Source organism: Ptychodera flava, chromosome 11 (assembly GCF_041260155.1).
Source record: "Ptychodera flava strain L36383 chromosome 11, AS_Pfla_20210202, whole genome shotgun sequence".
Lineage (NCBI taxonomy): Eukaryota > Metazoa > Hemichordata > Enteropneusta > Ptychoderidae > Ptychodera > Ptychodera flava.
The window spans coordinates 7,345,935-7,368,561 of record NC_091938.1 but is presented as its reverse complement, the minus strand read 5'-3'; the positions used below and the strand labels follow the sequence as shown (position 1 = coordinate 7,368,561).

The 22,627-nt window shown below is 37.2% G+C and overlaps 1 protein-coding gene across 1 annotated transcript; it reads right to left on the bottom strand.

The window, feature by feature from the left end:
• Window positions 1–4: 4 nt before the first annotated feature.
• Window positions 5–17,052, bottom strand: LOC139143402 (arylsulfatase B-like). Its single transcript, XM_070713700.1, has 7 exons — window positions 16,386–17,052; window positions 8,479–8,665; window positions 7,644–7,843; window positions 7,054–7,261; window positions 5,866–6,115; window positions 1,777–1,943; window positions 5–925 (listed from the first exon to the last, which is right to left on the bottom strand). Exons 1-7 carry the CDS (start codon window positions 16,635–16,637, stop codon window positions 657–659), a joined length of 1,533 nt encoding a protein of 510 aa, XP_070569801.1. The 5' UTR covers window positions 16,638–17,052; the 3' UTR covers window positions 5–656.
• Window positions 17,053–22,627: the final 5,575 nt, after the last annotated feature.

The following is a 22,627-nucleotide window of genomic DNA, read 5'->3' as shown; positions in this document are numbered from 1 at the left end:
TTTTGTACCAGTCCTTTAAATATTTCTGTGTTCTGTCGCCATTTTTAGCTACTATAGTCCATAGAAGCTATCGGGATGGGTATCCGTCCGGCGTCAGTCTGTATATAGGCGTGTATGTATGTATGTATGTATGTATGTATGTCCGTTTGTGAGGATGTCCGTCCACTCAAATATCTTGAGAACCGCAGTACTTACAGATTTGATAAGATACACTCGTGGCTAGAATCACACACGTTCTTTCGTGTATGCCACTGTTGTTGTCGAAATGGACTGTAAAAGGCAGGAATCCTGTCTGTAACCACCACAGCTATGGCCCCACATAATTTAGCGTTGCGAAAAAAACATACACATCAGACACAGCAACTCATGGCATGAAGAGAGTGGAGGGAAGAGTACCAAGTACAGACTATAACAGACAGGACATAGAAAAGCGAGTTGCTTCCAGAAGTATGCAGAATATAACCACACTGCTACATACCCTGAGTAGGCGTAAAGGCAATAAAAACTTGGTCCAGAGATTCATAAGCTTTCACGAATGAACGAATCTGTTTCTTTTCGACAAAATATTTAATCGGATTCAAGAATTCATTCATCAAAATAAATTTCTCGTCATTTTATTATAAGTCCATCGCACCGCACTGTTCCCCTACATCAAATCAAGCCCAAGGACCCCACGCTCCGCCGTGTCTTCTAGGGTCAGCTTCAAGGTCGTTATCCGGGAAATTAGGGGTCACTGCGCTGCTGTTATATGCACCAAGCTTTTCAAGCATGCGATATACGACTCCCGGCATACATTCGGATAAGTCAACTTGTTCTGTTGGATCTGATTCGATGTTGTAGAGTGACAAGACCTTGCTTTGCGAAAACTTGAATGTCTGTATCTGCACGCTAGGAATCTCAGGAGGCGAACGCCAGTATGCGTGATCTGAAGAAATATTTAAGGGACAATTACTGTAACTTCATATCACTTTCATTATCTTTGTTCCAGAAAACAATTTCTTTTTATCTCAAGAAAGTGTTCTGAAACACACGGCATCAATCTCGCTAACACAACGTATTTTGCAATTCACAACATGAAATATTTTTGTCGTCAAATGAATTGATGTCCAGAATAAAAGAAGTTGTTGACAGTTAAATTTGAAATGGTACAAGCTGTGTCGACAAGACGGGGACGTGATATTTCAGCATGACATTGCGAGTAGAGCAAGAAAATGTTTCCTATAAAGCTGACAAACACAATGGAAAATCCATCGATAGTTACAGAAAACGTAGCTTGAATATCCGACTTCTACTTCGTTAGCATATTTATCACAATCAAAAAAGCTATCGATATGAATATATGCATAGTTACATTTATTCCAATCAGTGTTCTAACATAGTGGTCACCTATTCATTGTGTAAATACGTGTAGTCACCCTCGGACAATTTCATGAGATTTTTCATGTTTAAGACCCTCCGAGGAGCAATAACTGTATGAATGTCGTTTCAGAAATGAGATATCAAAATTTTGGGATCATTATTATGTTTCGGTCCGACAAATACACCGATACTTTTTCCACACATTATTTAATGCAGTATCAATTATATGCTACGATGACCAATCGTAGCCAATCGTAGCCATCTACCTGATCATTATTTCTCGGTCTTATGGGTGACCACTCTGCAAAGGTTTAAACTGTACCTTACAGGACACGTTGTCTATTAGATACACTTGAGCTCGCAAAATATTTTGACGATAGTTCTCGCGTAAAACGCTTTTATGGCCACGTGATTTACCTTGATGCCCGGTCAACAGCTTCCAAGAACCAACGATGAGCCCAGAATTTACGTACACATCGAAGTTCTGGTTTTTCCAGGGGTGTGTGGTCTCTTCATATTCATCACGCTCACTCAATGGATCAATATTGATGAGAATCTCTTTCCTTGGAGATGGGAAGTTATGTCTGTGAAATTGAGACAACAATCGACATAAGAAACTCAGAAATCACTTCCCACTTGATTGTAGAGAAAGCGCCCACATTCGGTCTGAAATTTTACATTACTTCTAGTTTTTGATCGACGACTTATGTGGACGTGTTTTGAAGCTCTCTAAGTTAACGTAATTTTCACTGAAAAAAATCCGAAATCTCCATTTTTTTCCATCGAAGGTTGGGCCAAGCGTTCTAGTCAGCTCTGTATGTATAGTCAGTTAGCAGTGCTATTATCGAAAATTCAATGTACACTGAATTGATAGGTATTACGATATAACACAAGGAGAGAGCAAGACCTTCTTCTTATTTTATTATTGACATATGAAAAATCCAACAAAGGGTGCTGTCCAACTTCTCTTGTAACTGGGGCAAGAAGGTTAAATACAAAATGTCGGCCTGTTAAGGTAGTACGTGCCTCCGTTTTGCTCAAACTTTCATTACGTAAAGTTTGACCAACTCCTTTCCAAATTCAAGAATAAAAGTCAGGGGTTGTCGTTCAAAGTTTGGTACTGGAAAAACAAATTGCTCAATATTCACCAACACTTATTATTCTAAATGGCCGTATTAGTAGCCATAATGCCAGTCTCGGACGGTCACGAGTTTTTAGAAGAATCATCTGTCCTAAGTTTCATCTTCCTCCTTTACTGTCCATGGTTCCATGATAATTTACGCTGCAATGAGTATTTTCCCGAGTATTTTCATCACAACCGTCCTGATGTCGCATGCTGGTGCATTGAGAATCCAATTGTATAACAACATAAAACGTTTATAATAGTGTTACGCGCTTATACGTCAGCTTTGTTATTAGTTCTTTTGTACTCGCATTAGTACGCTTATAATTCCAATCAATATACCCTTGCGGAATAAGTCCGACGCGTCCTATATGAAGCATCGAGAGACATCACATTGTAACGGTCACGAAGTCTTAATAGGATTGCAATGCTGCGTTTGGTGAACATCCCCCTAGAAAAGAAGCAGTCTTTACGGCCGGGGAAGGCATTGGCCGGGGTATTCAGAAATCGTGAGTCCCTCCCCACTCTGTCTGTCTGTCTGTCTGTCTGCCTGTCTGTCTGCCTGTATGTATGTATGTATGTATGTATGTATGTATGTATGTATGTATGTATGTATGTATGTATGTATGTATGTATGTATGTATGTATGTATGTATGTATGTATGTATGTATGTATGTATGTATGTATGTATGTATGTATGTATGTATGTATGTATGTATGTATGTATGTATGTATGTATGTATGTATGTACGTACGTATGTATTGTATGAGATTTTAGTAGTTTCATAATTATATTTTTCAACATTTATCTGTTTTTCCTGTTTTTTTGTTTGCTTTTATTTTTCAAGGCCAAAAATTATCATATAGCCGCATACTTATTAGGTATGCATGCAAAGCAAAAATAAACATGTATTGGGCAGTTCTACACACACTTACTCGACACTACCTGTTATTAGCAGTTTATAGGGCCATCTTCCTATAAAGCAAGTTCTTAAATTGATTCATTTTTAAACGCATAGGTGGAGTTTTTGGATTTATTAGTCTAAGCCGACTTGAGTTGCAGGGATCTAACTCTGGCCATGTAAATGGCACCTGCTGAAGAACACACAGAATGACGATCATGAGAGAGTATGCAAATTGTGAATTCCTGGCTTCATTTAATAGTGAAAAACTGACCTACCAAAATATATTTTTTTCAAAAGTACGAGACATATATAACTTAGATGCTGATCAAAACTGACAAACCTTGAAGATTAAAATATTCCATAAAACAAACGTTTTAATCTCTCAAAGCTTTGGTGTAATAATGGCAAATTTGGTAGAAAATAAATAATTCCATTCAGTCACACATTTTTTCGTTTAGAGTCTTTACTGTTTTCAGTTTTACTTTTTTGTTATTTAACGATGAGAATGTGAAAATTTAGAAAATAAAGCATGGAGACCCCATTTTTTTATTTAATATTTGATTATTCTCGTACACCAGGATTCAAATACCTGATAACGTTCAATTTTCCCGTGTTCCGAGTGTTGCTCTCTGATCTGATCTGATCTCATGTACATTTCACTGTCATGAGCGTCATTTGACCAAGACTAATCTTTAACTACATCAGAGTCAGAGCTATCTCTTTCACTGCCGATATGCAGTGACCGTGACACTGCAGTAGCAAGGCAGTAGCTGTATTAATTTGATTATTTTGACAATATTTGTGTTCACTTTAGGGAGCTCTCATTACTTACAGCCCGGGGGTCGGAGGAATGTGAGGGGGGGTACTCAAAAATTGAAAACTTCAAGGGGGGTTGCTCTCTGTGGAGAAGAAGGAGAGGGTTTACTCAATTTTTTATGGGAAACAAAGTGAAACACCTCTCAGATTGTACCATTACACACATCAATTTCTCAAAATTTTCAATACGAGAGGGGGATACCCCCTCTCGTGCTCTACCCTCGAGGTGTTCAGATAAATCACCTCTCAGATTGCATCAGACTGAACCATTGCACGCGTCAATTTCTCAAAATTTTCCATGCAAGATAGGGAACAGCCCCTTTGACTCTTTCCCCCTCATGTTCTCCCTTGTACTTTCAATACCCAGTCAGATAACCTAGAGAAAACCCTGTCATCATACCCATCCAACTCAAACAATACTACATGGTTGGATACTGGTTATAGCGTGAGCTTTTATATCTGCATTTTGTTGTCACTTTGAATTTCATTTTGTTGGTTTCACCCTTTTCAACTGTCATGAGATAACCGATGATAATCTGGCAGGGTACACCAGGATTTGAAACGTCTTTACAATTGCTGTGTATGTATTTTGTAAGAGAGGGGGGTCAGTCAAAATTTCTTAGTTACAGGGGTGGAGGGTACTCAAATTCATCATAGTTGGCAGGGGGTTACTCGAAATTTCGGAGTTCCTCATGAAATTCCTTCGACCCCCAGGCCGTAAATAATGACGGCTCCCTTATACAACTGGGTTCTTGTTCTACTTCCAACAGCATGTTGAACTGTCCAGTATTCAGCTTGCCAACACATCCTGTGTATGTGTAACATGCATTGTATCATTGACAAATGATATTTAGATATACAGGCTTTGTCGACAAAATGTATATTGTATGTTTCAGCATATTCTAGGGAGACAGCTAGAAACTGCATTGATATATTGCACAGAAATATTGAAAAATTATCAACAATTGCAGCTTCTGCCCATAACTAGGCCCACTTGTTTGGGTTTTTACGAAGAATCATACGGTTTAGATTTTGCGAGATAAAAGTCATAAAATATGAAAAATGGTTCCGGATTATGTTTAATTATAACTAACATTAGAACAATTGGATGGCATTAATATGCTATTCATTTTCCGTTGAATTACCTAACAAACCTTTGAATTGGAAATGAAAAGGTAAAAGGGAACTAAAAATTTTCAGGTGCTGCCCCCTACAGGCAGTGTTAAACTTTCAAGTCCCTTTTCCACTACCCCCAAAATTTTCAAATCCCCCCTTGAATTCCTCCAGCTTTCCCCCTAACTGTTTTTTTATGGGGGCAGGAGGGGGAGTCTACCTCTCGATGTTCTGCCTGCCGATGCCTCATGTATGTTGAAAATAGCGTCATTGATGAGAAGACTGAATCAAATCTGGTCTCGACTAGTCTCGTCACCATTAGTTCAAGTTGGTTAAAACCAGCCAAGCAAAACATATTTCCCACTTGTTGCATTTTAACAAAGATTCGTACAAAGATTCGTATATTTGAAGGTCCCTGAAAACAGAAATACTGTATTTTTTCTGTTTAAAACTGCTACTACTAACTGACATACCAGAGCTGATCTAAAAGCGCCACCCACCCCCGCGCCTCCCGACAGAGGTTTAACCAGATTGGGTTGCCGGCTTACCTGATTGTATCCCACTGGTCGAAGCCATCAAGGGGTTTCGTACCATTCAGTTGACCCCCAGCAATGCGAACCAGAGTTGGAAACCAATCACTGACGTGAATTAGTTCAGTGTTGGTTGATCCATGTTGGTGTGGCGGTAGTAAAGGACTGGAAACAAACCCAGCAACTTTTATTCCTCCTTGAAAGTACGCCTTTTTACCTCCTCTTAGTGGCCAGTTGCTTCCACCAGCACTCGTTGCCGCACCGTTATCTGAGAAACAGACGTGAAATAACAGACAGATACAATCATAACTAAATAAAATGCGGGTTTGCATAACTTCTGTTATCATTTCTTCTTCAAATTTCACCGACCAACCTTAAGCCGTGAATGCTTGTTAATTACCACCAAGGTGCTAAAATATTATAGATAAAATGAAAAGAATTAAAGATGAGAAAGTAACTTAGAAATAGGACCGCATAACATAACTTGCACCAGAGAGAGAGAGAGAGAGAGAGAGAGAGAGAGAGAGAGAGAGAGAGAGAGAGAGAGAGAGAGAGAGAGAGAGAGAGAAGGGGGAGTATGAGAGAAAGCGCAAATGCCCTTGAATTCAAAAACTGTCTTCCACTTTAAGATCAAACAGATGCCTTAAGCGGGTATAGAAGGGATATATTAAGCGAATTGTACCCAAATCAAGTGTATACCCACTTTTGACGGGAATTATTACTATCATATCAACATTTGTCTTTCTGTCGTTGAAAAGTTGTTTTCTCCGTAAGTAGAAAGCCAGAATCAACATTTGAGCGACCATTGTCGAACGAAAATTCAGACCACTTAGACCGAGCATGAATGACAGGAAGGGTGCCTATTCTGCTATGCATGGCCGTTGAAGCGACGCAGACGACAAAAAGTGACGACGCTGATATGGCAAAGCGCAAACTAAATGCTGTAATAAAGCATTTATAAAAGCTGTTTTCTAAATGTTTGCGCTGCTCTTTTATCTATCCATAAGTATTTAATAATTAAGTAAGTTCTAACGCCAAGTTTTTGCTGTATAGAAGCTTTCTGTCTTTGCATAAACATTTGAAGTTTATGTTACATCATCATTCCCAGCAGTAGCAGCAGTAATACTAGCAACTTCACCGATGAACAACCACAGCAATATTCTGCTGAGCTAGAAATCCATGTAGTTTCATTACATTAGAACTTACCAGAAGAGAATATCAGTATTGTATCGTCCCACAGACCTTTCTCTTCCATTGCTGCCGTAACATTTCCTACAGCTTCGTCCATCAAGGTTGTCAAAGCGAGCAATTGGCGTCTGTCCTTGTTTTCAATATCTCTGTACATATCTTCGTACTTTTTTGGAACTTGAACAGGGACGTGCACAGCGCCGAAGGCTAAGTATAGAAATAGAGGCTGCAAAGAAAGTACCGTCTAGAAGTTGAAGGCCAAGGTCAGTAAACTACATACATACATACATACATACATACATACATACATACATACATACATACATACATACATACAGAGTGCATAACATTGATACAGAAACTATGCATATTCTGCAGTTGAGTTTCCTATGTGTTTTAAACCGACTACTATTTTGAGAAAATGGAAAACAGAGAATTTAATAGCTCTGGTCTGATGTTATAAAACAGTGATCTTCATAGTGATAGTGATCTTCTCCTTATATACACGCAAATTGCAAGTGATATACGTCATTCGAGAAAAACAAAAGTGTCCGCTCGTATAAAGAACTCGCCAACTGTTGCATTGCAGAAGATCTCAAAATACTCACTCTGCTTTTCCCGTGATTCATGATAATATTTTGCGCCTCTGAAGCCAAAACTCTGGTTTTGTGTTTGCCCTTGTACTTCGAAGCGACGAGTACGTCATTTCTCCATAAATCATCACCATACACGTGTTGATTACTCTCATTGCCTTTAAACCACGTGTCCTTTGAATACGTGTAGTAGCCGACGGCACAATTGTAAAAGCCTGTATAACGCCAGTTTAAAAAGCACACATAGATCGACCGTTAGACGGACAGTTGTTAATCAAAAGTGCCGTTTTGTAGAGTTAGCTTAGTGACATAAATAGTGACAAAATATTCGTGATCATCATTTCTATCTGATGTTCCTGTCACCAGTTGTTCTCAGTTAATTTTAGGAATCAAATATATATTGAATATATCAACTGCCTGAAATTGTCCTTGTGCCAAACTTAAAAGACTGCCAGAGGAATGTTTGATCGGCAGACCCATCTGGCAGTCATATCGGATCATATCGAAAAACAAATAAAATCAAATTGGTGTATCACAGCATATCTTCACTTTTTACTTTATACACTTAATTGACATTCAAACTTTGGAGAAAAACTCGTATGAATCGCGTCAAGAAATCAAATGACTGCTTGCTTTAACACTAGCGTAAACGATAACAGTTTCATATATTCTGGTGGTCACACAATTCAGCAATCTTGTTCAAATCTCAAAGATAATAATCATTTATTAAATTTATATTGGCTGTATACATGGAATATCACTTTTATTATGCTACAAAGTGATTAACCAACTGAAATAAAGGCTCTTTGTTGCCTATCCAGAAATAATATGCTGATGATCTGCCATTTACCGAAGAATGTATCGAACCCTCTGCTTGTTGGCAGGCAGGATTTCTGGTAGTGACCAAGGTGCCACTTCCCTACCATATGAGTGGCATATCCAGCCTCTCTGAGCTTCTCAGCTAGTGTGACTTCGTCTGTCGGTAAACAAAGCGGCTGGGCTGGGTATATCACTTTATGCTGTAGTCCAGTGTGTATCTGGGAGGACAGTTCAAAGTTGTGTACGCTAAGCTTACATGTTCGGTCAAGCAATATCTCAGAGTGCAACGTGAATGAATGAATAAATGTATGTATGTATGTATGTATGTATGTATGTATGTATGTATGTATGTATGTATGTATGTATGTATGTATGTATGTATGTATGTATGTATGTATGTATGTATGTATGTATGTACGTACATCATAAATATTTACATCAATGGGCTTACTACATGACCTGCTCTGTAAATAATAACGAAAAGTGAAAAATATCAGACAAGATTCGAAAGCATTTTAAAATCAATACATTATTCTCAATATATGTTTCTAATTACAAAAATAAAACAAATCTTTTCTGACGATCAAAATATAGCAACAACAAATTTAACGAAACTTAAATACAAAAATTTATTTTCTTTTGTTACAACTCATGGAGGCTTTCCTGTGCAATTTGGAAAAACAATACACTTACAGATATAATACGGTATTACAGTCATATTACAGTAAGGTATTACAGGTAAGGTTACAGTAAGGTATTGCAGTTACAGTTACAATATGGTATTACAGTTACAGTTACAATACGGCATTACAGTTACAGTTACAATACGGTATTACAGTTACAGATACAATACGGTATTACAGTTACAGTTACAATATGGTATTACAGTTACAGTTACAATATGGTATTACAGTTACAGACACAATACGGTATTACAGTTACAGTTTAACTGTTACAATATGGTATTACAGTTACATTTACAATATGGTATTACAGTTACAGACACAATACGGTATTACAGTAACAGTTTAACTGTTACAATATGGTATTACAGTTACAGTTACAATGTGGTATTACAGTTACAGTTACAATATGGTATTACAGTTACAGATAAAATACGGTATCACAGCTACAGTTACAATATGGTATTACAGTTACAGTTACAATATTGTATTACAGTTACAGTTACAATATGGTATTACAGTTACAGTTACAATATGGTATTACAGTTTCAGTGAGGTATTACAGATACAGTGACACTTAGGTATTGCAGTTACAGTACCGTATTACAGTTACAGAGGGTATTACAATTACAGTTACATTAACGTATTACAGTTAAAGTAGGTTATTGCAGTTAAATAAATGTTAAGCCCCAGTAAAAACTAGCTAAATTAGTGAATTTATGTATGTTTGACAATTGATATAAATGTACTTGACAAGATTAGGGTGATTAGAAGTGCATATGCACAACAAAATATGATATCGGAATTTCATCCAAAAATGCAAGTTCTCCATACATGGGAGTTTATGAAGAAAGCTAATAAAATGTTTTTTCCGATACAAAACTAGCTATGTGTGCATTAATGTAAGCTTGATTATTGATATGAATGTACTTGACTAGATTAGGCTGGTTAGAATTTCATTTGTGTACAACAAATATGATATTGGAATTTTACCAAAAACCTTCAGGTCACTACACATAAGATTATATTACCATGCCCTGTCCGTCGCATTTTAATTAGTCGAGCTGAACCATGTGAGCGACCACACATACGCAATAATGGTTTGTTTATGTGCCCGTGAATATGAATAATATCGTAAACATCGTAACTTTTCGGCTGAAACGTAAATTGCAAGTTTTACAAAGATCATAATCAATCACAAAATTAAAACGGAATACTTGTGGGCCAAGTTTAGACACTTTTTGAAAAAATATCTTCGGTTTTGCAAAATTTTACAGTGCGCGCACTACTCACTGACAAGTTCTGGGGCCCCGTTGTCGTTCGCTTGGGAAATTTTCGTAAATTTTGACGGTTTGGGGATTCATTGATAATATAATGGAAATAACAGACTCCGCGCTGACCATTAACGTTTATTTGTGGGCGTGGGCTCGAGGAAAGCCAAAATTACAACGGGCTCGGCAAGCCTCGCCCGTTAATTTTTAGCTTTCCCCTCGCCCTTGCCTATAAATAGACGTTAATGGTCAGCGCGTCGCCCGTTATTTCTGTAATACAAGGAGCGTACATACACATGCATACATATAAATAGAGAAGTAATGTATTCCATATCGTTTATTGCAGAGAGTTGTATGTATTTTGGTAAGAGTAAGACCCAGTATGTTGAAAATATGGCAAGCAGGGTTAAATTCAAAAGAATAAGCAAATAATAGACTCCCCAAGAGGCACAAACAAAGAGATGTGAACATATGGTAAAATTGAACTATATAGGGCGAAGCGATTCTGGTAAGATCACACAAATTAAAGCTGTAAAATTTGGAATGGGGAGGGTCATGCTTTACAAATTGCAAAAGGGTAGAGGGTCACATTTCACTTGATGGAACACCCCTGATATCCCCGGTCAACCCCCTCGTGATAACTGAAAGCTCCCCTACCTGACATTACCCATATTTGAAATTCAAAATGGCCGCATCCCTGCCTTAACTCATTGGAAGAGACCGTTTTCGGTTGCATTCTACCTTTGTCAGAAACAATCAGATATAGTTGTGAACCTCACGTTAGAAATTTTTTAGCCAAGAAAAAATATTTGTAATGTTTTTGTTTCAATTTGTTGTGGGACCTACAACAGAAAATGACTGCTGACACTGGCAGTGATGGCGAATAAATAATTTTGCGGAACATACTTTCTCAACCCCTCTAAAAATCAAAATTGTTTTGTCTGCATGACACAATGTGCACAGCATACGTTGCACGTGGCCGAGGGCGATAAACCTTAAAGCTGCTGCTGTAAAACCTATTATTTCTGAAATACACGTTCTATTATTACCTTTGAAAGATACAGCTGTGTGCGGGTATTCCGCGACCATTGCCCCCACAATTTGCACAGCTACTTTGGAAATAGACGCAGACACAAGCTAAATATTACAAGCAGCACCAGCTGATTAATGCATGTCGAGGTTAAAGCATACATACTCAATCCGCACACAACCTCTGTTACAAAGAGAATGCTAACTGTGAGCAATTGCAATACAATGCTGTCTGATAACATGATTATATTCAAGGGCAAATGTATTATTGTCGTTTGTGTAGTTTGGTTGGATTTCATTGGTTTTCAGGTGTATCAACGAGCACTGTAATTCATGGTTCATATTCACCAGGCCAGAGTAAGAAGCTGGTAAAAAATACACGCAAGTATGTATACACAAAATCCTCAACCCTTTTTTTGACAGTTTTCTCATACAACCTTCGCATTCCTGTACAAGCCCGGACCGAATTAGCAAGGAAGGGCTGATGCAATTGGGCCAGGTGCAGGAGAATCACCACTTTCAGACTACAGTTTAGAGGTGGACCATTTCATGTCATTCATGGATCAGAGATAGGGTGACCAATTTTTGCGAAGGGATACAGAAAAGTTAGTCTAATATTCTAAAACACTGCCTGAAATTTGAAGCAAGGAAGGAAAGCTATAACTTTTAAGTCTCAGGGAAAATTATGAAATATCCACAAGAATCAAATCAAGAATAAAAGCCAGGGTCACTGTGCAAAGTTTGGTACTAAAAACACAAATTACCCAGCATTTGCCGATATTTGATATTCAAAATGGTCGCCATCCGATTGTAAAATCTATCGAGAAAAATAAAATGTTCGATTTTCGATTTTCGAAAAAACAACAAGGTCATTTTTTCCTTATTCCTCGGGATATATAATGTGCCCCACAAATGGTATATCACAAAAGAATTGTAAACAATTAAGAGTCCGAATATCTGTCCCCGAGGTGCATTCTACCATAAGTAAAAGAAAATTCTAAACTTTCCTGTATTTAAAGTAGTACGAAACTCGAAATTTAAAGACTTAAAATTTCGCTCCAACTTTCCGAAAGTAAAACTTAAACCATCCTCTTTCGAAAACAAGAATAAAACTCAGGGGTCGCAGTGTAAACTTTGTACCAGGGAAACAAATTAGCCGATCACTTGAAAGCTAATATGACCGCCTTTCCAGTACTCTTGGGGAGGACGTAATACATTTTCATATAAGTATGCCTTTGAAAATTCAGTTTGCTCCGTGAGCTTCAGAAATAGCCGTCTCAGGTTGGCAAAATGTCCTTTTTGCTACTCTGGATTTATGTCCCCGATGAGCATTTTACACCTAACAGGGACAAAATCGCTCTTTTTTTGAAATTGTACGCTCTGCATACTTTGATGAATGTTTTAGTATTTCTATTATTATAAATAATCTCTTTCCCTTTTTAGCTACTATAGACTATAGTCTATAGAAGCTATTGGGATGGGTATCCGACCGGCGTCAGTATGTATGTATGTATGTATGTATGTATGTATGTATGTATGTATGTATGTATGTATGTATGTATGTATGTGTACGGCTAGTTTTCAATCGGATTCGAACCCACAACATACGGTATCAGTCGCCTAGCTGAGAGGCCACAGACAGTACCGCTCGGCTAAATCTCCACTCCCAAAAAAGAGAGGTTCAATAGTGTGTGTGTATGTATGTATGTATGTATGTATGTATGTATGTCCGTTTGTGAGGAGTCCGTCCACTTAAATATCTTGAGAAGAGCAGTACTTACTGATTTGATATTTCTTGTACTAAATGTAAAATATGATTATGAGAAACTACTTTTTTTAATTTTTAGATATTGTTGAAAATATGCAAATTAGTGCCAAAAAAGGCGTTTTTGGTAAAAAATCTTCTTCTTCATAACTGCTGGTCAGACAGCTTTGATATTTGGTATACAGGTCCCTAGAGATAACCCAATTTGGATTTGTTCAAATTGTGATGAAATTTGCAAATCTGTTTTTTTAAGGAATTTTTTTGTCATTTTTGGTAAAAACTTTATTTCATTAAAACCGCTCGTCTGACAGCTTTGATATTTGGTATACAGGTTCCTATGAACTAAATATGATATATTGAATATATGATGAAATCTGCAATTTTGTACCGGTAGTTTTGGTGCAATTTATGCCAATTTTGGTCAAAAATGTGTTTCTCAAAATCTACCTGCCTGATGCCTTTGATATTTGGTATACAGATTCCTAGGGGTTCTCCTAGTGTGATATAGTGAAGTTTGATGAAGTCTTAAAATTTCTATTTTGGGTCAATTTTTGCAGTTTTTGGTCAAAATATTTGTTTCTGAAAAGTTACTCATGTGATAGCTTTGATATTTGGTATACAGGTTCCTAGGCTTTATTTTAATGTCATATATATTTAAATTATGATGAAATCGTCAATTTTGTATTTTTGCTGCTAATTTTGCAATTTTTGGTCAAGCCATCCTGAAATGAGCTATCAAAGATAACCACCTTCTTCATCAATACATGTGTCACGAAAAGTTATTCTCAACATAACACAGCGGGGCTCTGTTGACTCTGTTTTTTCAAAACCGATGGTCAGACAGCTTTAATATTTGGTTAACAGGTCCCTAGGATGACCTTAGTGAGATAATTTCATACAGTCGAGAAATACTTAATTTTGTATCCATGTCTATAGCAGCTTCAGGGACATTGGCCCTATGTTTCTATATTGTATAATATGGCAATGCATGTCACACCATTACAGATGGCATTCCAACAGCTGATGCAAGTTGCTTTGTGTGCGATATGCTGACTGATTACGCGTACATGTATATATACAAACTTCGTTGACAAGGCAAATAAACGTAAATGGCAAATTGACATTTCGATTATCTAGCATCGAAAGACTACTAGGATCGGAATATTGGCTGTCAATATTTGCAGATTTGTTAGTCAATATAACCGCCTGCGTATAACATCGACAATTCGGGCAAATTTTATCAGTGTTGCATGTTGGCTGTCGTTGCAGCTTGTAGTCTGATTCGTTAATGCTTCCTGGTGTTCATCGTAACATTGGCAGCCGCCAATTGGGGACTGGACAGAAATTACAGGGGGAGGGGGGGCTTTTTCAAAATGATGCTGCGCGAAAAATAGTGACCTTTCAAAAGTGTTTGCGACAAAATAAGTGACCCTCCCCAATTTTCATGCGCAAAAAACAGTGACCCTCCCCCTGAGTGTCACAGTCCATATTAATTCTATTTTAATTGACATATGATTTCTTATTTGACCTTTGAACCTTCAGCGAATACTTTTTAACCTTACAAATAATCACTCTTGCAAGGTTTCAAATAATTCATAAAAAAGGTAACATTTCACAATTGGTAATTCTATCAATTACTTGTAATACAATTAGCTATTCAAAAATAGAAATGGACAGTTTCTGTAACGTTTACCTTTATTTATAGTTTGGCTTGTAATTGTACAGAGAGCACTATTATTGTTTGTCGAGAAACTTATTTGAACCTAGTTGAACAACATCTCCCTTTAAATGTACAAATATAACAAGTTTTATTCGGAAAAATGTTCAATAGTTTACTCCTTGTACTATACCACATGAGAAGAGAATTGATATTTTCGAGTGAACTTCCAATATCATATTTGTTGTTTATATCTGTACATTCAAATATGCGATCTTGATCAAGTACATTTGTATCGATTGCCAAACACTTATAAAAGCTCAGATTTAATTTAGTATTGTGAACAAATTATTCATAGTTTTCTCATAGACTCTCATGTATAGTGGATCCACATTTTCTATGAAATTCCAAAATCAAATTTCCTGTCCACATATGGATTTTTAACCTACTTATGCTAATTAAGTACATTTACTTCAATTATTCAACATCTATAAATGCACGAATATTTCTACGTTTATATTGGATTTCTTGTACACACATGCACTTGTAACCACCTAATTCTAAGTACATTTATATAAATTATCAAACATCTATAAATGCACAGGTATTGGTAGTTTTACGTTGGAAAAGAACTATTCACAGTTTTGTCATAGAATCCCATGTATAGTGGATCAACAAAACATGCACTTTTTACCACCCATTTCAAACTATGTACATTAGCATGAATCATCAAATATAATATAAAAGAACAGATACAGCTTGTTTTATCGGGGAAAATGTTAATAGTTTTCCCAACAGACTCCCACGTATTATGATTTGATATTTTAGGATATACCGGCCACATCTTTGTTTCTAACAGTTGCGCAAAAAATGGTGACCTCCCCAAAAGCCCTGTGTGAATTTATGACCCTCCAAAAATTCTTGCGCGAAACATTGCGACCAACTCGACAAAGCGCCTGCCTCCCTACTGTATTTTCTATCCAGTGCCTTAAGATGTGCTTTCGTCATTCTTTATTTATTTTTGCACATTAATTAGAAAATAATGACGCAATTTGCAAACAGATATATGATTTGGCATGGGGAAGGTCACTTATTTTTTATTGAGGAGAAGAGGTGGGTAAGCACGTTTGTATGGATATTTTTCATGCATCGACTTTTTAAAAAGCGCCTCCCCCCTTGTTAATTCTCTCCAGGCCCTAACTTTATTCCTCAGGATAACGGCCTACGCCACTCATATGATTAAAGAGTTTTAATACGGCTGCTGTAAGGAAGTAATTTCTCGCAATATTAAATCGTGACTTGGGTCTGCGACAGAATATCGCCAAAGAAGGAAAATTCTGCAAGAAAAGTTTATATATTCCCTCAAAAAATCCAAAAACCTGGGCACGCGCGGAGAGACGCAAAATAAAGAATTTACTCTGGCTTTACCTTGTTTATACGTTTGGCAAAAAGAGAAAGAAATTTTCGAACGAATGTACCACAAAGTAGAAACGGAAAGAAAAATTGAAAAGTAGATGAAATTGTATCCTCTACCTGATAACGCCCCGACATCAACTGGCTTCGAGTTGGAGTGCAAATCGGTTGCACATAGTAATTTTCAAGTTTGATACCCTGGTTAGCCAGTTTGTCCAGGACAGGCGTCTGAATTCGAGATCCATGGTAACCGATATCGTAGTACCCAAGATCGTCAGCAAGGATAAACACAATGTGTGGGTGTTCTCTTTCGGTGTACACGGCCAACGCTTTTACTAGGAATGCGAGGGAGAGAAGTGCTTTTAGATCCATCACGCTGGGCGGCAACAGCTCGAATAAATCGCAGTACGACGTCTGGTATTGTCAGTTTGACGCATGTGCTGTTTCATTCAACAGAATAATTTAGATTGACATCAATACTTTTTTTCAATGTACATCTATTGACCGCCAACCATCTACTTTAATGCTCAATTAGTTGTACTATTTGATGCGTTTTCGGTAACGTAGTCTGTTAAATACTGGAAGAGTTTCTCGTTAAACCAAGTTGAAACTTTTAGTCACTGTCATCTCTTCCACTTGCCAATACGGCCTTAATATATATAATGTCCAGTGATATCGATCACAGCTGATTTTTAGTTTGGACAGAAATACACTTTTCAACAACGATATTGCATGTAACTAAATGCCTCATACATCGAACATCGCGCACTCCAAAGGATTCAATGGTACCTTGTTGATGACGTCGTGGGCCTCATAGTCACCATTGGACTGCAAGTGAACCGGAACTATTTTCATCTTGACAACTTTTTAATGTAAATATGTTGAAATTTCATGTTTTGCATGTGAAATCCGGTTTTGGAACATTTTGCAAAACAAAATTGAGCAAATTTGCAAAGTGTAACTTCACTCGTCTACATAGACTGCGAACAGCTTTGGGGAAAGAATGCTTCCCTGACGAACTTCATTTCTGACACAAAACAGTGTTCAGGTGGCAGAAACCCATCGGACATAGACTGACTGATTACGATACCACCACGTTAGAATGCGAACAATGAGAAGCAGTGCTCCTCTATCAAATAATTTTTTTAAACATCGACCAATGGTTTACTCTGGCATCAAGAAAGCAAGAGAAAACTGGCGAATTCTGTCTCTTATACAGGTCAATTATCTCCTTTAAAATAAACACCACGATTATAATACTGTGCCTTTCGCGCTGAACGATTTAAGTCACTTCCCACTTGCAGCAACGTGACTGATCATTAATACTCGATATATGGGATGTTTTCAAACCCCTGACCGTGTGTACAAATAAGACAGATATTTGACCTGAAGCATAAACTGGAAGTCATTAAATTCAATTTTTTAGGCGGACGGTAAATTTTGCATCTGAAATCATAATTTATATCCCTTAAAATCTCTTTGTTCAGAGTACGGATTGTACTAAATTTTCCCCGCAGAAGACTACGCTTTATAGTGACACTCTACTGAAGTTGAGATGAGTTATTTTTTACTGAAGCGAACAGAGCGTCCACACCTCTATAAAAACTGCGTGATATCTATATGAAATTTAACAATTTTGAGAGGAGTGGTCGACCTGACAGTATCTTGGTGTTTCATTGCAGGGCCGAAGCCTGACCATTGTCAAAGGCAAGCTTGTAGAGGAGCAAAACCTAGATTAACTAGAATTTGGGTAATTTACACAAATTTACAAATTCATAGCGTGAAAAATTGAACCCCGACAAACTACGGCCCTGCATTGGCTACTTACTCGTTCAAATGAGGGACAGATTTTAGTATGACCTGGTATCATTTCCTCTCACATTTTAGCGCACGACTTTTCGTACATCCTTCAATATTTCACATTTGCTTGCCCATGTTCAAGGGCAAACCGATCTTACATGCGCAAAACGTTCGCACAAAGTGGGCATTTAACTGTGCCTTACTTGTGCCCTGGAACGTGGATAGGAATTTTTACAATTATTGTCTGATTACTATTTGCAGGGATTCATTTAAAAGCTCCTGGAGTAAAGAAAAAGATTCGCCTCTTAGTTTTTTTCGAAAATTGATGTTTTACCCTATAGAGCCATCACAGGTTCATAGATTCATTGTTTTAATTAAGGCATATAATTAGCGACAAGATTTCTATATTGTCTTTCTATGGTCAACGAACACTTTCTATGGTCTCTTTATATAAGAACTAATGTTGCGTAAAGGATATTTGTTTGTTTATCAGTAACATTGCCGCCATCGGTTCGGAAAAGACTGATATTTTGTCGTTATCTTACTATTCTCCAACTGCGACATGTGAAAGGAGGATGTTGCTCTGAGCTGTTCGGTGAATCCACTCGTTCGGTGTTGTCGGCACATCATGAAAAACCTGAAAGCTGCCTCATACCTCCGCTAGTCGCTTTCAACGATGTTTCGTTCCCGCCGCTGATGAACGGTGTCTCGCTCTGCTTTTGAATGGCACCGTTTGTTTTATTTGACCAAACATAGAAAAGTACGATAGACAACAATTCTCCCGCCGAGAGATAAATCGATAACACTGACGGGAACCACGAACTTTTTTGCCCTTTTTCGATCCGTTTTACATATTTTCCTTATGAACTTTAATCTGAATGGCTAATATTTGGAAAAAAAATCATTGCACGTTAGTTTTCTACAGACTCTGAAAAGTTTTAATGTAATCCATGAGTACTGTCAATATGTAGTGACGAAAGATACGTAACATATGGTGGAGCTAGTTGATATGTCATTGGCGTCAAATGCGGCATTTTTTCCGAGAAAGATACGTTGTTTGATGTCCTACTTAGCATAAGGTTGCCAACGTTTGGTGTCATCCGTCAATATTGACGTGACGCGAACATTAAGCGGATTAAATTTGCTGGCACAGCTTTTTAAATTTTACAAACAGTGATTGATTTGTTTTGGTCATTTCTTCGGTCGTGTTATTGTCATTTTGTCAGCGCAGGGACTCGCTGTAACCCTTGTCTTCAAAAGAAAATGTCACAGGAGTCTATCTGTATCTGTATGCATCGACACACGCCCTCTTCGGTCATGATTTATCTGGTTTACGCAATTTATCATAATGTCGTCAAAACAGCACTAGTTAAAATCTGAATTACTTTGAAGTTTGTCCATGAACTCGAGAAAAGGACAGAGAGAATGACAAATCTATCATGACTGTATTGCGCAGAATCAATGAAAGACCATTAAAATTTCGGAGCATTACGCAAAGACCTTTGAAGGCTGTAGTGCAGCGGCTCGAAAGATTGAAGCCGATTGGCGTTTTTGAAATGATATATTGGAGCCAACCAGTAAGGGAGACATACATTATTAAAGCGTGCACATGGTAAAAGCAATTTCTATGTTTATGGGGAGGGGGTTTGGCTGTATTGCGATCACCGTGCGCAAAAATCGCACAACATGTTTAGCTCACAAGTTCACACAATATTATTGAAAGTACTTAAGCACTTTTTACTTCAGTCAATTCCTAATTAGCAAATTTGACGAACTTTCCTAATTAGGGTTAAATATCTTAATTGACTTGACCAAAGTCATCAAAATTTGCTATGTATATGAAAGATACAATGATACAACATTCTTGAGAGTCATTAGGCAGTTTTTCAAATTTGCATATATAATGAGCTTCCCTAATTTGGAATATATGCCTGGATGTACTTAATCAAAGATGACAAAACCTCCAGTGAACGCTATTGAAAGTCATTAAGCATTTTTAATTCAGCCAATCACTAATTTGCATATAAACGACTTTCCTTCTTAGGAATATGTTTCTGATATGATATGTTGACTTGATCAAAATTGTTGAAAATTGCTCTGTACATTTAAGAAACTAATGAACAATAGTCGGTTTTGATATTTTAGAACCTCTAATTATTAATTAGTATATTCAACGACTTTTCCTAATGTGTATATATATATATATATATATATATATATATATATATATATATATATATATATATATATATATAATATATATATGGATTGGCTAATTAAAGTAGACAAAATGTGCCATGTACATTGAAGATACTATGATATAACATTAATGAAGACATTGATATTTAGCATTTTTATTTTAGCTAATTATTAATTTGCGTATTTAACGAACTTTCCTTATTAGGGTTGTATATCTTGTTCGACTTGACTAAAATTGACGAAACTTGCCATGTATATTGTAGAGATACTGTGATATAATATACTTAAACTGAGTTTTGAATTTTTGAAACATGCGTTTTTTTTCTCATTAGGGATAGATCGTGATTGACTTCATCAAAGTCGATAAAATCTACTATGTGCATTGAAGAAATATGATAAATAAAAGTTGTTTGACAATTTTTTCATCAGCAAGTTACTAATTTGCATATTTAACTGACTTTCCCAATTAAGGATATAAGACTGGAAGGACTCTAAAAAGTTTATGAAACTTACTATGTATATTGATGAGGCAATTATTTTGTATGAGTGAAAGATATTTTGCATTTTCATGTCAGCTAATTCATAATTTTTATATCTAATGAGGTTTCACAGTTTGGCATATATAGCTTGAAGGACATGACCTAGGCAATTGCACTTCGTAAAGTGGGGATACAGTCAAAGACTTTTTTTATTTTTATATCAGCTGATTACATATTTATATACTTAATCACCTTAGGAATTAATCTGAATATTGTTCATGATGTTGATCACAACATTTTTAATGAAGTTGAAAACATGTGGCACAAGTTTAAATTCATAGACAACTACAATATATACAGCTCATATCTAGTTTTATGCCACGACATCCCGCTACACGTTTTTATGTATAGCAAATTATCGTCATATTGTTTGGAGTGCACCAGGCCAGTGCGGCACAAGCGGTACAGCATTTCTTTAATATACATGTGGTTCAGTGCACGTGTAAAATAACGTAACAATCATTTTGGATTTCAATTCATTTCATTCTGTTGGTTGGGTCACTGTCAAGTTGGCGCTGTACAAAGATTGATTTTAGAGGAGGTATGCCGGGGTGGTGTGAGTGTATGCGTGATTTCATGGGCAACGTAATTACCGATTGTAGGTGTGTTGATACAGAATGGCATATGGGGCTTGGTTGGATTTTAGCACTTCCAAACTTTCGTTTAAGGCGGGGGGGGGGGGGGGTGCGCACTCAGTTGTATTTACCGTGCGCATATTTAGATTATCGACGGCCCCCTTAGTAATACACTTCCTCGACGCATGGACGCTGTACATCGACACCCGTATTTTCGAGTAGCTTTAATCTCCGTTGTTTGGCAGCAAATCCATTTATGGAGAAATGGCGCCCTCAAACATTGCCACGCATGTTACTGACTTTATATTAATTAAGTATGAAACAAACGAATCAGGGAGGACATTCTTTAGAACGGAACTAAGGATTTATCGAAAAATGTTAATAACTAATAAGCCTATAATTGCACCTTCCAAAATGGCGCATCCTAAGATATATGGTCATTGGTGATTTCGTCAGCGACGATGACCCAAGTCAGCGTTTTGAGGCAATGTGAATATCCGTAGAAACGCAAATGCAAATTTTACTCAAGCTTTAGGTTAGAATACTATCTTCCGAAACGCTAACGTAACCTCCGTATCCTATTCATTGATATACTGAGACTCTCGATACCAAGTATAATTTGTGGTCTGGTCGTCCATTGTGATCCATACACCAAATACTAAACTTAGCGATAACATTGGCTTTACACACGTTCACCACTAAAACTTGAGCGGGAAAAGCGATCGCTGCATTGTTTTTAAATATCCCCTGCTACACCGAGAGCTGCACCGACATCAGAATCGTTACCATTAATCCGAAAACGATGCATAACAATATGCCGCGGCTCTGCTTTAATCACTCAAAGTTAGCCCGAAACAGCAGCCATGAAAGTTCACGATTTTGAAAAGTTAACGTTGCTGCCCAAGAAACAAACATCATCTTACCACATGTACTCAAAATTCTCGATTTTTCATACTGAAAGATTGTACGCCCTCATTGGCCGAACGATCATATTGAGGTGTTGGTCCGCAATCCCATTGTACGCTATCGCAATAGTGAGTATTTGGCAGTATAGGATGTTAAGTAGAGCCCCAGCGAAACAGCTATGCTGTGATGCTGCGGCGCGGCCGGCGAGTATCCTGAGCAATGACTGTAAATGGTTGAAAACGATCAGATCGCATACAATTTTTGGACAATGCCATCAACAATTGAAATTATAATATATAATAAAATCAGACACTGTCGTCATACAATACACTCTTTGGGAGTC